Here is a 13837-nt window from a genome sequence, read left to right as displayed (position 1 = left end):
CTTCTTCAGCGTTTCCATCGCTGACACAAGTGACTGTGTGTGGAAATTGATCCGTAATTACTCCACGAGTATGAAATCTCTTGTGCAGAGAAATGTTTGTCAGGAGTTTTCACAATTGAACACTCGGAGCACTCGCGGCGTTTTCAATACTTCTCGAACTCTGCTTCTGGCTTCCAGGGATCAATGTGAGATGCAAACAGGAACAATCGACTGAATACACAGAAGAGGTTAAACGGCTGCATGAGAGCTGCAACGTGTTCAGGTGCATTGAGTTTAATCAGACTTTGACAAACCTATTACATTTGTGTCCCTTACAATCGCTCCCATCGCAATCTCCTCTCTCTTCCCTTTGTCTGCCCGCCTGGTTGGAGGTATTACAGCATCTCCCTGTTCTCCTCGAGATAGACTGGCACATACAACCTATGCCACCCCCCCCCCCCCCCCCTTTCTGCAGCCTGGTTGCCACATATCACAGAGCCTGACAGTATGTGGATGAGGTCCCTGAGAGAGGCATTAGCTCCCTATTGGGAGTTCTTCTACTAAACTCCTGGGGGGCATTTTTCCTTAACACAATCCAATCAATGACTTTTAATGTGATCTACTGGCAAACAGAGTCGCAGCAAAAGGCTGCAGGAGGCTTTGGGACAGGCTGAGAGCCTGCGAGGCGGCAGGAGTTTGCTTTGCTCCGCTGAGGCGACTGAAGCGAGGTGAGCATTAGCCATGACATTTCAGCAGCAGCGAGGCCGGGACATGCTGCCGCCTCATGTCCGGGTCATCTCCAGCTCCACTCGCAGAAGAGAGTGCAGTCAGCGATGGTCGAGGGTCACTGCCCGCGCTTGACCATTTCATCTTTGCAACATCACAAACAGGCTTTCAGAGATTTTTTTTTTTCTTTGCGCGTGGGGCTCAGCTGATGATGCACTCTCTGTCTCATAGCAGGGGGGCGTAGCTGACTCCTGGTAGCACGCCGCATCGGGGAAAGTAATCCCTTTTCTGGTATGGACTGATTTATTGTCCGGCGGAGCGCTCATAATGGGAAAGAAAAACGTAGCTTAGTGGAGTGGAGATGAAGAAAAAGAAGTTTAAAGAGCATTACTTTGTTGCAGCTTCTGCACAACAAGACATTAATCAAATTCTGTAAGTATTAATCACGTACTATGACACAAGTGCTATTATTTCAAATTAAAGCTGGATTTGAGGTGTTGCCCTTAAATCACCAATGACAACACCAAGTGTTGTCATCTGTGCTGTAAGTTGTCATGTAAAACCCATATTTAGTCTGTGAACACTGGATTTCTCTGTCTCTCTAATGTCACTGTACACAAATAAAGAATATTTTTGGTCTCATTCGGCTGCAGTCATCCTTCCTCTCAGCTATACAGAAAAAACCTTCCAGCAATCTGCATCGTCAGTCCTCTAAACATGAGCGCCAGTGTTTCCTGTCCATCGTGGCTGGCGCTAAGTTGCTGACCTGTGGCATACACACACACACACACACACACACACCCCGAAACAAATCATTCACCCGCTTCAACAACACGACCTCTAGGTGAGGCCGGAAAACGACGAGTCAGCTGAAGCTGAGCGCAGAGCTGCTCTTCCAGACCGCTCGCACACCTGCACTCGCTGTAAGTCAAGTGTTGTGCAGATGTGTGAGCGTACATTTTAACACAATGACAGAATTATAGAACAATCTGCATATTAACCTCAGCCCGCACACGTAATGAGACAACAGTGAAATGCATGTAGGCTAGAAACATACAAACTGAAGATACGACAACACAAACACATATATTGACACAGACGTACAGCAGGTAAACAATCTATCTTGACCTGCAACTAACAGTGAATTACATGATTGATTAATGTGTATTTTTACAATTAATCCATTCTTCCTTTAGTGCATAGGTTTTCACACAAGATGAAATTCGCATGAGTTGAAAGCAGAGGATGGAAGGAAGTTAGTGACTGTAGTCTGACCGGCTGATTTGCAGCAAATATCATGCTCTCATGTCTAACTCAAATGTGAACACGCAGACACAATGCACGTATTTTTAGATTCACTATGACTTATACTTTCAGAGGATCTCATTAGCTCTGATGCATCTCTGCGATTAAAGTTCCATAAATTTGTGAAGAAATCCCAGAAAAAAGACACAGCAAGTCCAGGACTTGGCTGAGAATCATCATGTTTTGAAGTTTGCTCCAGTATCAAAGTGATTCAGTCTTGGTTGTCTACATATCCATGGGCAAAGCTCAAACAAGAACTGCGAATAGCAGTTGTCATGCTGCCAATTTGCCAAAAATGGCTAAAGAGAATGTGGCTAAAGTTGAAGCCCACAGCGAACTCACCAACTACGCAGCAAACTCAGAATTCCTTCATAGTTGTCTCGATTGTGGCGCAGTGTCAGACTTTGAAAACCTGTGGTTTAGTCTAAAAAAAAGCGGAAAACTTTAAAAAATGGCCATCACAGTTTTTCAGACCACAAAGCAAAGTGACTTTTGACCGAAGGTGCTTGTTCTCTCCGAGCAAGTCTGTATCCAGATACATGCTCACACTGCTCATTGAACAATCGCACAATTATTTCCACTCCACCTGGCTCTGCCCACCAACTCATTACTTCTGGACACAAGCCAGTGACAGGATACCCCTCATTACGAGCTGTCGCATGCCCCTCCCTCCATCCCGCTGCCTGTCCATTGGCCTCTCAGCTTTCAACCCACCCATCCAAATCCACAAACCCATACTCACTGCCGTGCCATTGCCAAGAAAACTGTCCTGTTGACCTGAAACCTTCTCACAGAATATACAGTATTCCTGTAGAAATGTATGAAATCCGCCACATATCAATCCCCTTTCAATCACACAAATGTGCTTTGATTCTTTATTTTATACTTGTTTGTGAAGCAACCCTTACAGGGCCGGCTGTTCACCGTAAACCGACTACCCACAAGTCTGACCGTCTAATGGGTTGGAGGGTGCAAAGGTGAGAAGGAGTCTGTAATATGTGCAAAATGTCAATCCAAACAAACTGCTGTTTCAATTCCTGCCGATCAAACCATCGACTAATCGCTTCAGCACTGGATCCATCCAGCAGCTGGAGCGCAAACAACCCGCAGCCTCCTCGCAGCAGCGTCCAAGAACGTGCCAGAAAATACCAGATGCCACCAAAGCAAATGTTGGAAGTGCAACGCTCAGCTAATGATTGGCTTTGTGGGCCGTTTTCCACATGACTTATGCTACCGCTCCGCTGCTGGAGACAAGGATGAGTGAAGCCGTATTGATCCGCTGTTTTGCAACCCAATCGATGCTGCCACACGGGTCTTGGCGGCGTTTTCAGGTCAAGCTGGAACACGTGATCTTACGGTCCCAAACTCAACTAATGTGAAATAATAGCATTACTCTGAGATAAATAACCACCGGAGACTTACACTCACCTTGCTGCTGTATCCTACAGGTCTATTCAATTAGAAGATAATTGAACATCATTGAAGCCTCGGTTGAACAATGCGATTGGAATTCATTACAAAGAGAAACGTGCCGGGGCGACTTCGCCGTGCCTGAAACGTTTCTTTGAAAAGGACTGAGTTATTGAATTAATGAGATGTGCCCACACGCCGCAGTCTTGCTTTGCATATGGCAAAAAATAGAATAGACAGTAACACGGGCACATCAGAAGTCTTCCTGAGAAAACACACAGCTGCACTCTTTCTATCCTCTATTCCACGTCCCCAGAAACAGCTGCTAAACACTTCCTCTCTTCTCTTACTCCCCTTGCTTCTTTTCTCCTGTCCTTTCTTCATCAAACGCCTCCAAACTCCCCGGCTCTTTAAATTTGCTCTAATTTAGGAAGACACAGTCGAAGGAAAAGGACAAAAAAATGCTTATTTCCACTCCCTTTCCATTAAAAAAGAGGAATGATATCAATTTGGAATTTTATTCCAAAATAAGCAACCTAAGCACACTGGCCTTTCTGCAGACGAATGCAACATCAGAAAAAAAAAAGGTCCGAGGACCGATATACCCAAGAGGTGCTCGCATATCTCACTGTTACGCTTCAATACAGAAATCCACCATTAATTACATTCTGTACATCAGCAGGCAGGAGAAAGGTGATGCTTAAATATTTCACACTACATTTCACACATCAAAGACCGTGGCCTCGGTGCAGCATTCTACCAGGTTTGTGCTCTGGTGAATGATGACGTGGGCTCCTAAATAAGAGTCTGTCGTTAATTGGATTTGACTGAAACATGAGTGAAAAGCCACCCTGCACTCAATTAATGGAACTGAGTGGTGGCGATATAATGAGGGGGGGCCAAAAATCCTGTTAAGGTTAGGTACACAAGGGCTGGAGATAGAGCTTTTAAAAAAAACTCATGAGACATTATTATTCTAATATGTCCTCATTTTAACTATTTTTCCAGGCAGAGCGCTCTCTAAACAGTTTCTGTAAGAGCAGGAAGCTCGCCGGACATGAATAATAGGCCTAATAGTCTGATCATCTGTATCTGTGAGCATGAATGCTAATTTTTTTTTTCAAAGAAAGGTGGGGTGGAGCTGTTAATTCGTCTGTATGGTGAGGTCTCATGACGTAAGGCGATAGTAAGGCAATCTGCAGCGTCAGCGTTAGCCGAGGCAGCTGTGTGACTTTCAGCTAACGACAGAAGGCTGAGCCGCTTCATTACCAGGCTGCACTGCCGCTCTGCTGCTGGCGAAGGCAAGAGGAGTTACTGTGTAATGGCAGCATTTGTTGTGGGCTCACACAGTGTCCAACAGTCCACCCGCCTCTCTCTCTCACACACACACACACACACACACACACACACACACACACAATAACCACTGTCTCCCATCAAAAAAGAAAAAGAAATGCAGTTTCTCACTCTTCCTCCTCTGCACCGAGGCTCAGTCTCTTAAACGTCACGGCTGATTAATAGTGCATGGGATGAGACGAAGAGAGAGGGAGGGAGGGATGGAGAGGAGGGAGAGGAGGAAAGAGGAGAGACAGAGAGAGGAAGGGAAGGAGAAACGTGGCAGGAAAAAAAAGTAAAAATAAAAAAAAAAGAACTGAGGAGATGAATGTATGAGAAAACGATGGAATGTGCTGATATGATAATGGCCTCTCATGGGCCCTTGTGGCAAAATACATTTGCTCTGTGTAATTTGGTCCTGGGACGGAGAGAGAATTATGTCTTCTTTTATCTTATCACACAAAAAACATACCGTCCCTCTTTCACACACACACACACACACACACACACACACACACACACACACACACACACACACACACACACACACACACACATACAGTACAATGGCGCACAAACACTGCTGATGAGCACACACGAACACGTCCAAACGGCCGCGTGCTTCTGCCACAAACATCTCATTTGACAAATCCTTTAATTGCCCGATCAATGCTTGTACAGCCATGCAAATGAAGCAGATACTCAATGGGGGCTGGGTCAGGGTTGAGCGTTAGCGCGCACGCGACCGATCAAAGTGCACACTGTGCTAAAAAGCCAGGATTAAACCATTCGTCTGTAGGATCCACCTTGAACCGTTATCCTGACCCCTGAGCAAAACTGGCGTCGGATACAAAGCAGAAAAAAAAAAAGAGAAGCCTCCGGAAGTTTTACATCATCCATCACTGAGCTTTAGAAAAGGCGCACACTTAGTGAAGCTGCAGACGCACAAACACACACAGGTGAGATAAGACCAATGTTATTTTTTTTTCAGAGGTTCTCTGCAGGGACAACGCGAACAAAAACTAAGAACAGCTCGAGCTGTAGAGGGGCCCCATGCATCAATGCTGTCTTACCTTGTGTTTTGCCAGCCAAAGTCTCATCCCAGCGTCTCAGAAGTAGCATGATGGTGCGGCCTGGGACTCCTCTCTCCCTCTCATAGCCTCAGACTGAAGGAGGCTCAACTGCAATCAAAATAAGGGACAAGGACGATGTCATCACTGATCGGCAGCAGCAACCAGATCCTAAAATATTCTAATTTTGAGTTTCTATTGGAACAATTTCGTGCCAGGTCTCTTCGACTATGCAATCTTAATACAGAATGGACTTGAATGACTGGAAGGCAGGAAGCTATTAAAAGTTAGTTAAAAGAGCATCACTGTTAACGTGGAAAACGGAACAAAGACTCAACTCACATGGATGCTAAAATTCCACTATTATTCTGAATATGGAAATAGCCCAAATTTGATACAGGTCATATAAAGAGCATCATCTGTTTGGTACTCTGAATTAGGCCTGACTCAGATGTGCAATATTACGTTGTTTTTTGGGGTTTTAGGAGCATTCTTTGGAAATGTATACAGCTCATTCACAGTACGTGTCTAAATTGTGTTTTTTAATGCAGTTTGTGACACACGGCCTCTTGCCTGTTTACAGTCAGCTCTGTGTGTTGGAAACAAATGAACTGGGCAACAGTTAGCAGGGCTGGGGCAGAGATGCATGCACAAAAATATCTGGTTGGATGGAGAAAGGCACCCACTTCAACGGGTTTTTGGATGTGTGCAAATATAACAACACGTAATGATGCTAATTACGTGAATCACATTACGTTTTATTAGCTCTATTGTCCTTTTCAGCAGAAAAATAAAGGCAAAAACCTGAATATTTGTGCTTGTAAGTCAGTGAAACCAGTTAAACGCTTGAAATATATTGGCTTTTTCTGAGGAGGCAGAACTAATCACCTGGAATGATACCATCTGTCAACGTCATTAGCCAATTAATAGAAAGATGAGTTTAATTAACTCAGAACAGGAGACCCCACCAGCAGGTATTTCTGCTTGAACCAGCTGTACTTGATATAACAAATGTGTTTTAGTCTTCATGATTCATTGAAGTCCACCTCTCCAGCAGGACGCCTCATTAGGTGTGTGTGGTTTTGCTGAAGCAAATACAGATGTCCACGAACGAGGAGGTGAGGTTGGAACTGCGGCGCCGTCGCTCAGCGTCTATCTCTTCTGCGCATCGTAATCCTTTCGGTGATGATTGAAAACAAGGAGTTTGGAAGTGGGTACTCACAGCAGTTTCAGGTAAAATCCGCGATGGGTCAAGAGGGTAAAGCAGCAATTTCGAGGTAATTGTACTCCACAGGAGCAGCTTCACTTCCGTTCTCCCCTTCGCTCCTCCGAAGAGATGTTTGGCGTCGCTTGTTTTTCTGACGTCCGCCAGACTGTTATTGCAGAGGGAACAGGGAGGACAGAGGGTTAGAAGAAGGTCACAGTCAGACTGACTCTAATAAAACCATTCTGTGCTTTGACCTCTGACCTGCTCCCCTTTGAATTAATATGATAAAATGGAATGAGGAGGATCTTAAAACGTACATCTCAGTGCTTCAAATGATTATCTGAATACGGCGCTGTGTTGTTTACAATCCAAATCCACTCTGAAGGCCATTACTGTCAATAAAAACAATACGTCTCTCTCCTTAATTTGTTTAAATGCATCTCACAACTCCCTTTGTGTGTGTGTGTGTGTGTGTGTGTGTGTGTGTGTGTGTGTGTGTGTGTGTGTGTGTGTGTGTGTGTGTGTGTGTGGGTGCAGTTTTGCAGGGGATTAAACAGTCTGATTTGAGAAGAATCCAGCCCTGCATGATAAATAATACATTTCCTCCAAATGTGCTGTAGTACTAAATTGTCTCTGCCTTCATCCCCAACTACCCCCCAACAACAGCATGTAGTAGATCAGAAGAATAATAAATAGCTTCTATTAATCCAGATTATGCATAACTCATATATCATGAACACTACACACACACGCACAAGTCCACACTAGTGTCTAAATCGAAGGGGAGAGTGTGAGCCATACTTTAGGTAAATGAATGATTAATTGAAATATGTCGATGAATAATAAACCAGTCTCTGCGGGGTAACAGATTGCACTTTTCATATTTAATAGATTGATGGGCCGCACACAAACTCACACAATACGTACACACACTCGCGGCAACATGTAATCACAGACAAACACACCCCGTCGCATGTACGTGCAGCCACCGCGCGGTCGACACATGAGAAGAAGGGGTGAACGTACGGTAGATTAAGACATCAAAGAGGGCCTACGCTGCTCACTTGAAACGCCCAGGCTGCTTCAGCTTGTTCCTTAGCTTATACTAATCCCACAAAGGGGCCTAAATGTTGCTTTTCTGTACACTCTGTGTACTCCCATTTCCTTGTCGTGGACGGGGTCTGTGTCGATACAAGTCCTCTTAATCAGCTCCAATGAATTATTGAAAAGCCTTTTTATATCAGATCATGACCCATATTCCGCTCGCTTGAATTGAGCACGCTGCCAATAAAATCGAGACGTCCCACATAGGCTCCCTGCTCGCTCTCTAATGGCTGAACGGCATTCAGTCGCACAACTGCAAAAAAGCTGCGAGCTTCACACGGAGCTCCGCAGACGGATTCGCTCATTTAGCGAGATGACGGACAAGGTGAGCATCGCGCAAATGTGAATGTGAGGTGAAGTGTTTCCGCACTCTGGAGTCCAGGGGCTCCGGTTTGACTTCTGGTGCAACATGCTGCACCGCTTTAAAAACACTGCGAGCCCTGGAGATCTCTGAAGATAAAATATCTAAGAGGGTTATTGCTGGTTTCATTAAGGCAGATGCAATGCATAGAGCCAGACACCGTCGTCTCATTAGGTAGCACATGGGGAAAAAGAGAGACAGAGCGAGAATCAGTAGGAAGACGGGATAGGATTATGAATCTCCTTAGCCCCTGCTGTCTCCTCTCCTGGCCTGTTTATCAATGACGACTGCAAACACGCTGCCTATGAAATCTCTTAAGCTCCGTTTGGAGACTTCTGGCAGACTTCTTCTTCACGTAAGCTGCTGGCATCAAACAGTTTTCAGACACTAAAAATTGACAGGAGGTTTGAAATATGCAGCAGCGCCCCGGCCACCAAACACAACAGGTTTATCGTTCAGTAAAATTTGGTGGCGGTATTCAGACAGACGTTACTCATTTAGAATGACTTTAATTCTTAGCATGGCATGAAAGATCAAACATGAACTGCGACGGCACGTTCAGCGGGAATATCATGCCACATTCGAAGGTGACTGATGAAATTTGTGACTCATTTGGAAAAAGCAGGAAAAATATATTCTTGTCTTTCAGGATGCCCAACACCATCCACAACTTGTGTCCCACCGGACAAATCACCTCGATATTAGCGTGGAAGTGATGTTTGGCTGAATCCATCTTCCAAACTGTCACTCCATCACCGGCCACGCTCTGAAGGCTCGGTTAAAACGTTATCAGCACCCTCTGCATAACAACTAGTCAAATCAGGTGGATCAGCTACGGTTTCCCAGCTAAGTGGGACATAACGTTCACTGCCTCCCTCCACCACTCCGTCAAAACAATCCAGCCAGCAGCGTGTTTCCCCCCGTTCAGAAAAAGTGACATGCACTATTTTGGTGATCATTACAGTAAAAAGTCAACGGTGAGCCACGTGTCAGAGGTACCCGAGACGTCCATTTTGCAGTGTGGCAGCTGTGACAGCTTTGACACACTACCTGGGCTTAAGTGCCCATCTGCAGATAGGCTACAGGGGTCACATGTGTGCCAAGAGCGCCGAGCAGAATGGGTAATGGTCCTGGGTTATGAGAGCAGGTCCCAGGTGGGTTTTAAAGGTATGTAACCTTGACTGTGCACCGTGTGTGTGGGCGCACACACACACACACACACACACACACACACACACACACATGCACACACACTTGGTGTAAATCCCAACTACTGTCAGCTAAACGATGGGAAAGTTAATCAGAGAAAAGGGGTCAATCGTGGCTGTGCCTGTGATGGATTGATGGACAAAGTGTCTGCATGTGTGTGTGTGTGTGTGTGTGTGTGTGTGTGTGTGTGTGTGTGTGTGTGTGTGTGTGTGTGTGTGTGTGTGTGTGTGTGTGTAAGAGAGAAATAGGGTGTGAATGTGCATTTTGCTGCAGATCAAGATTTCATTCCAACACACTCCACCAAGAGGTGTGGGATATACTGTCATCCTGCTGCTGTGAAGCACTTGTGTTTCAGTGAAACAGCAGATAAAATAATTGCATTGAGAAAAGGGCAATGTAGCCTGTCTCTTCATGCAGATTACTTTATTGATCTAACTATATATTTCTCTCATGCTGGCCCACACAGACACACACACACACACACATACGCTCCTCTGCTTTAAATAAGAGAGTGGAGCAGCACTGGACAGGTGAAGTGGCTACTCCATCAGGTGGAGAGCGGCTAATAAGTACCAGACCAGGAAAAGCATGAAGATTCATTTCAACATGTGAACACAATATCAGGTCATGATTTTACTTCACATGGATGAAATGTATCCGACAGAGAATTAAAGGCTCATAGGGGGCAAAAAAAAACTACAAAGGATAAATGGTGGTGAAGTGTGAGGGAAATTACTGATCTCTGATAATCCGCCAATATCCATTTAAATTCTACAGTACACACACACACACATCCAGGACGTGGATGCACACCCACACACACACATGCAAAAATTGTAGGTTAATGACAAAAAACATCTCGATGAATCTCTACATCAATTAATCATCATCCAAAACATGCAACAGCAACAGCATGTGTGGATTCAAAGCACCGTACTCACCTATTTAACCCTTAACATTAAAAAATATTGAATTTAATCAATTTTGGAGGCTGGAGAAATTGTAAGAATCGTGGCTATTACATCAACTAATAGACAACGATGTTGCTTGAGTCTTTAATCCGCGTTAGTGAAATCCCATTAAGATTCAATAGTTGAAAAAGAAATATTGAAATCAGCTTCAGTCCGTTAGAAAAAGAGAGTTAAAAAAAAAGAAAAAGAGTCCAGAATTTAGGACAGTTTTTATTAATTGTTAATTATTGTTTTCATTTGGAATCAAATCCAGGATTTAAAGGGTAATTCCACAGGAAAACAGCTAAATCCAGAGAGCCTTTATCATGGTGATGGTTGCTCAAAAGTCCCACTTTCCATTATCTTCATGTAATGAAGAGGAGAGCCATTAAATCTCCTTCAGGAAAAAAGTGGAAATATAAAAAAAGGAGATGAACGAGGAAATGAGTTGTGTGGTTTGCTTCACTTTGCTATGCATCTGTCTACTGCTGTGCCTCTCTGTAGCTCACACACACCACACACAGCCACACACACACCAAATTATTCAGTTACTTTGCAGCCGGCTTCATTCTTTCGAGCCACCCTACCTTCTATTTTTCTAAAATGCAGAGTATTCATGAATGATCTGCCCCTTGTATTTCAATAAATGGAAGTGGTCGAGTTGATGGATTACATCACCAACATGCAAATAAAAAGCAACTCCTCTCTGATGCAGGCGAGTCAATGACGTGTGAGTGGTAGGACATGAAATTTTGTAGACGGCAAACGAAACAAAACGAAATGGAACAACGGATAGATCAATAAGTGGAGCGATTCAGAGGGGGTGAGAGGGTGGAAGTGATGGAAGGAAGGAAAAAAAAGATGCAGGAAGAGGTGATTACAGAGAATAAAGCGAGTGGAGAAAAAAAAGTGAAAAATTATGGAGGAGGAAAAAAAGGGAAAAAAATCCTCTGGATGATAAAGCCAGTTTTGTCTCTAGTCCATTCTCTTTGAGTGCTTGTGTGTGTCTGTCTGCGAGAATGAGAGTCAGTTCCGAAAGACTGGAGAGAGAGAGGAGAGAGAGAGGGAGAGCGAGAGGGAGGAAAAGAGGGCAGAGAGAAAGAAGGAGGTAGAGGAGTGTATAAACACAGATGACACCCCGACAGAAGGGACCAGTGCTGGCTTAGAAATACGCTTTGAAACCACAGCGTGCTGTTGCTGATGAATTAGGCCTTGGCTCGGTTTGACCTTCGCCTGATAAACATGGAGCGAGCAAACTTAAATGCACCTTGGCGCGACAGTAATGCACGTTCCCTCTAACAGAGCCAACGACGGCAAACAAAAGGACGTGTGAGGAGGACGGTGTGTGACAAGAGGGGGATTTTCAGGCGTTTTAATGGAAGGACAGACTTTTGTGAGACAACATAGGGGTGGTCAGAATGTGTGTCCCATGATGACGGCTGGAGAAGGTGCTTGCTTGATGAGTCACTGTGGTCTTGGTTGAGGAGAACAAAAAAGAAAGTCAGAAAACACAGACTGTAGTATGCAAGGGGGGGAGTGACGTGAGGATGACATGGCATGAGGCAAGAATCAGCTGAGAGCCGGATGGGAGGGGAGCCATGGTTATACCAAAGCTAGGTGCAGGCCAGTACGTGTGTGTGCGTGTGTGTGCGTGTCAAGGTGTGCTTGATATATGTGCACGCCACACAAAACACCTTGCATACACAGAGAAAGGAACAAAGACTTTGAGACAGACACTAAACACTAAATAGACCTACCTATAGTTAGAATTAAGAATCGCCCAAAAAAGATGCATAGGATGGTAGGAGGAAAAAAGAGAGGGGGGAAATAGGAAATAGGAAAAGGTACAAAAGTGAAAAAGGTATAAAGAGAAAATACAAGCAAGCCAATTAAAATGTCTCTAAAGTAAAGAAATTAAAACAGTGGGGGGAGTGAAAAAGTAGCCAAAGTTAGGGGTGGACAGTGAGTGGAGTGGTGGTGGTGGGGAGGAGGAGGAGGAAGAGGAGGAGGAGGGAGGCGGTGAAGGGAGGAGGGAGCGTGGGCTGCACAGGGATAGAAAGGGCTGGAAGTGATAGCGATGGAGAGGGAAGGGAGAATGAATGAAGGGGGGGAAAAAGAGAATAAAGGGGGCCAAAAAAAAAATCCCCCTCCTCTTTCTCTTTCTCTTTTTCTCTGTCTCTCTGCCTCTCTCTCTCCCTCCTTGTCTGGCTCATAAATAGAAGAAATTGTTGACCAGGTAAATGGCGAAATAGATGAGAAGACAGAGGACCGAGAGAGCAAGCAAATGAAAAGGTAAAGCACCTCCCAGCAGCGCGATGAGGAAAAAAAAGAACAAAAAACGAAAGATAAAAGCAAATACTCCAGTGGCCTCCGTTGTCTCCAGTCTATATGTGGAAGGGGGGATTGGCTGTTGCCAGTTGTTCCCCTTCCCCGGCTGCCTTCTGCTTTCTTCTGCCTCTCCTCCCAAAAAAGACTTCCCATCCAGATGACAAAAAGCAGGCACTGATGTCCTTTCCTCTCCCTCTCAACTCTGGTCTGCTATCACGTGCCACTCACACAGGTTGGACATTGTTGCAGCAGCAACGCACAGTATCACCAGTATTGCCCAGTGGGAGAAAAAAAAAGGCATTGGGGCTGCTGCTAGTCAAGCACTGCCTGCCTCATGAGGAAGGATACTGAGCTGGAATTGCTCTGTCTCCCCTCTCCCGCCCATCCCTGCGAAAAGATGGGAGGAAGGGAGGTGGGCCCACTCGCTGCATTAGTATTCATTGAAAGAGTGTGAGAGGGAGAGAGAGAGAGAGAGAGAGAGAGAGAGAGAGGAGGAGGAGGGGGAGAGGGGTGCCTTCCAACAAATGTCGAGGAACCAAACCGGTGTGTGAAACTGATAAGAGACTGGCTCCCCCTAGAGTCAATCATCAATACACAAGCTCAAATGGCTGGAGAGGCTGAGAGTACAGTTTTGGACCAGCCAGATCAGTGACCTGCCTTCAGGACAACACCTGCCGTCTGAACCTCTCGGGATCAAATCAGCCGCCTCAATTTTGCAGCGCGTCACTCCAACCGCATGACATTATTACTGCACAGTGTTAATGTGTAGGGAGCTTCCTCTTCCTCTGAAAACGCTGTTTATCGTCTCGGCGCGATGAAGAGCTGTTATCTTCCGTGCGACACACTCCCCTCG

General features: G+C 45.2%; 1 protein-coding gene across 3 annotated transcripts in view; it reads right to left on the bottom strand.

The window, feature by feature from the left end:
- LOC139343031 (glutamate receptor ionotropic, NMDA 2B-like) overlaps positions 1–13309 on the bottom strand; it is a 120101-nt gene extending 106792 nt beyond the window's left edge. Inside the window, exons 1-3 of one of the 3 annotated variants that reach the window (XM_070980412.1) lie at positions 10648–13309; positions 7048–7198; positions 5829–5936 (exon numbers count right to left, since the gene is read on the bottom strand). In XM_070980412.1, the coding sequence (XP_070836513.1) occupies positions 5829–5855 (27 nt within the window). In that variant the 5' untranslated portion in view covers positions 5856–5936; positions 7048–7198; positions 10648–13309. The remainder of the gene's footprint in view (positions 1–5828; positions 5937–7047; positions 7199–10647) is intronic. The other 2 variants (XM_070980413.1, XM_070980414.1) reach the window with 2 other exon arrangements.
- Positions 13310–13837: the final 528 nt, after the last annotated feature.

This window comes from Chaetodon trifascialis, chromosome 15 (genome assembly GCF_039877785.1).
Source record: "Chaetodon trifascialis isolate fChaTrf1 chromosome 15, fChaTrf1.hap1, whole genome shotgun sequence".
Lineage (NCBI taxonomy): Eukaryota > Metazoa > Chordata > Actinopteri > Chaetodontiformes > Chaetodontidae > Chaetodon > Chaetodon trifascialis.
Note: the sequence above shows the minus strand (reverse complement) of the source record. Positions and strands in the feature narration are given on the sequence as shown.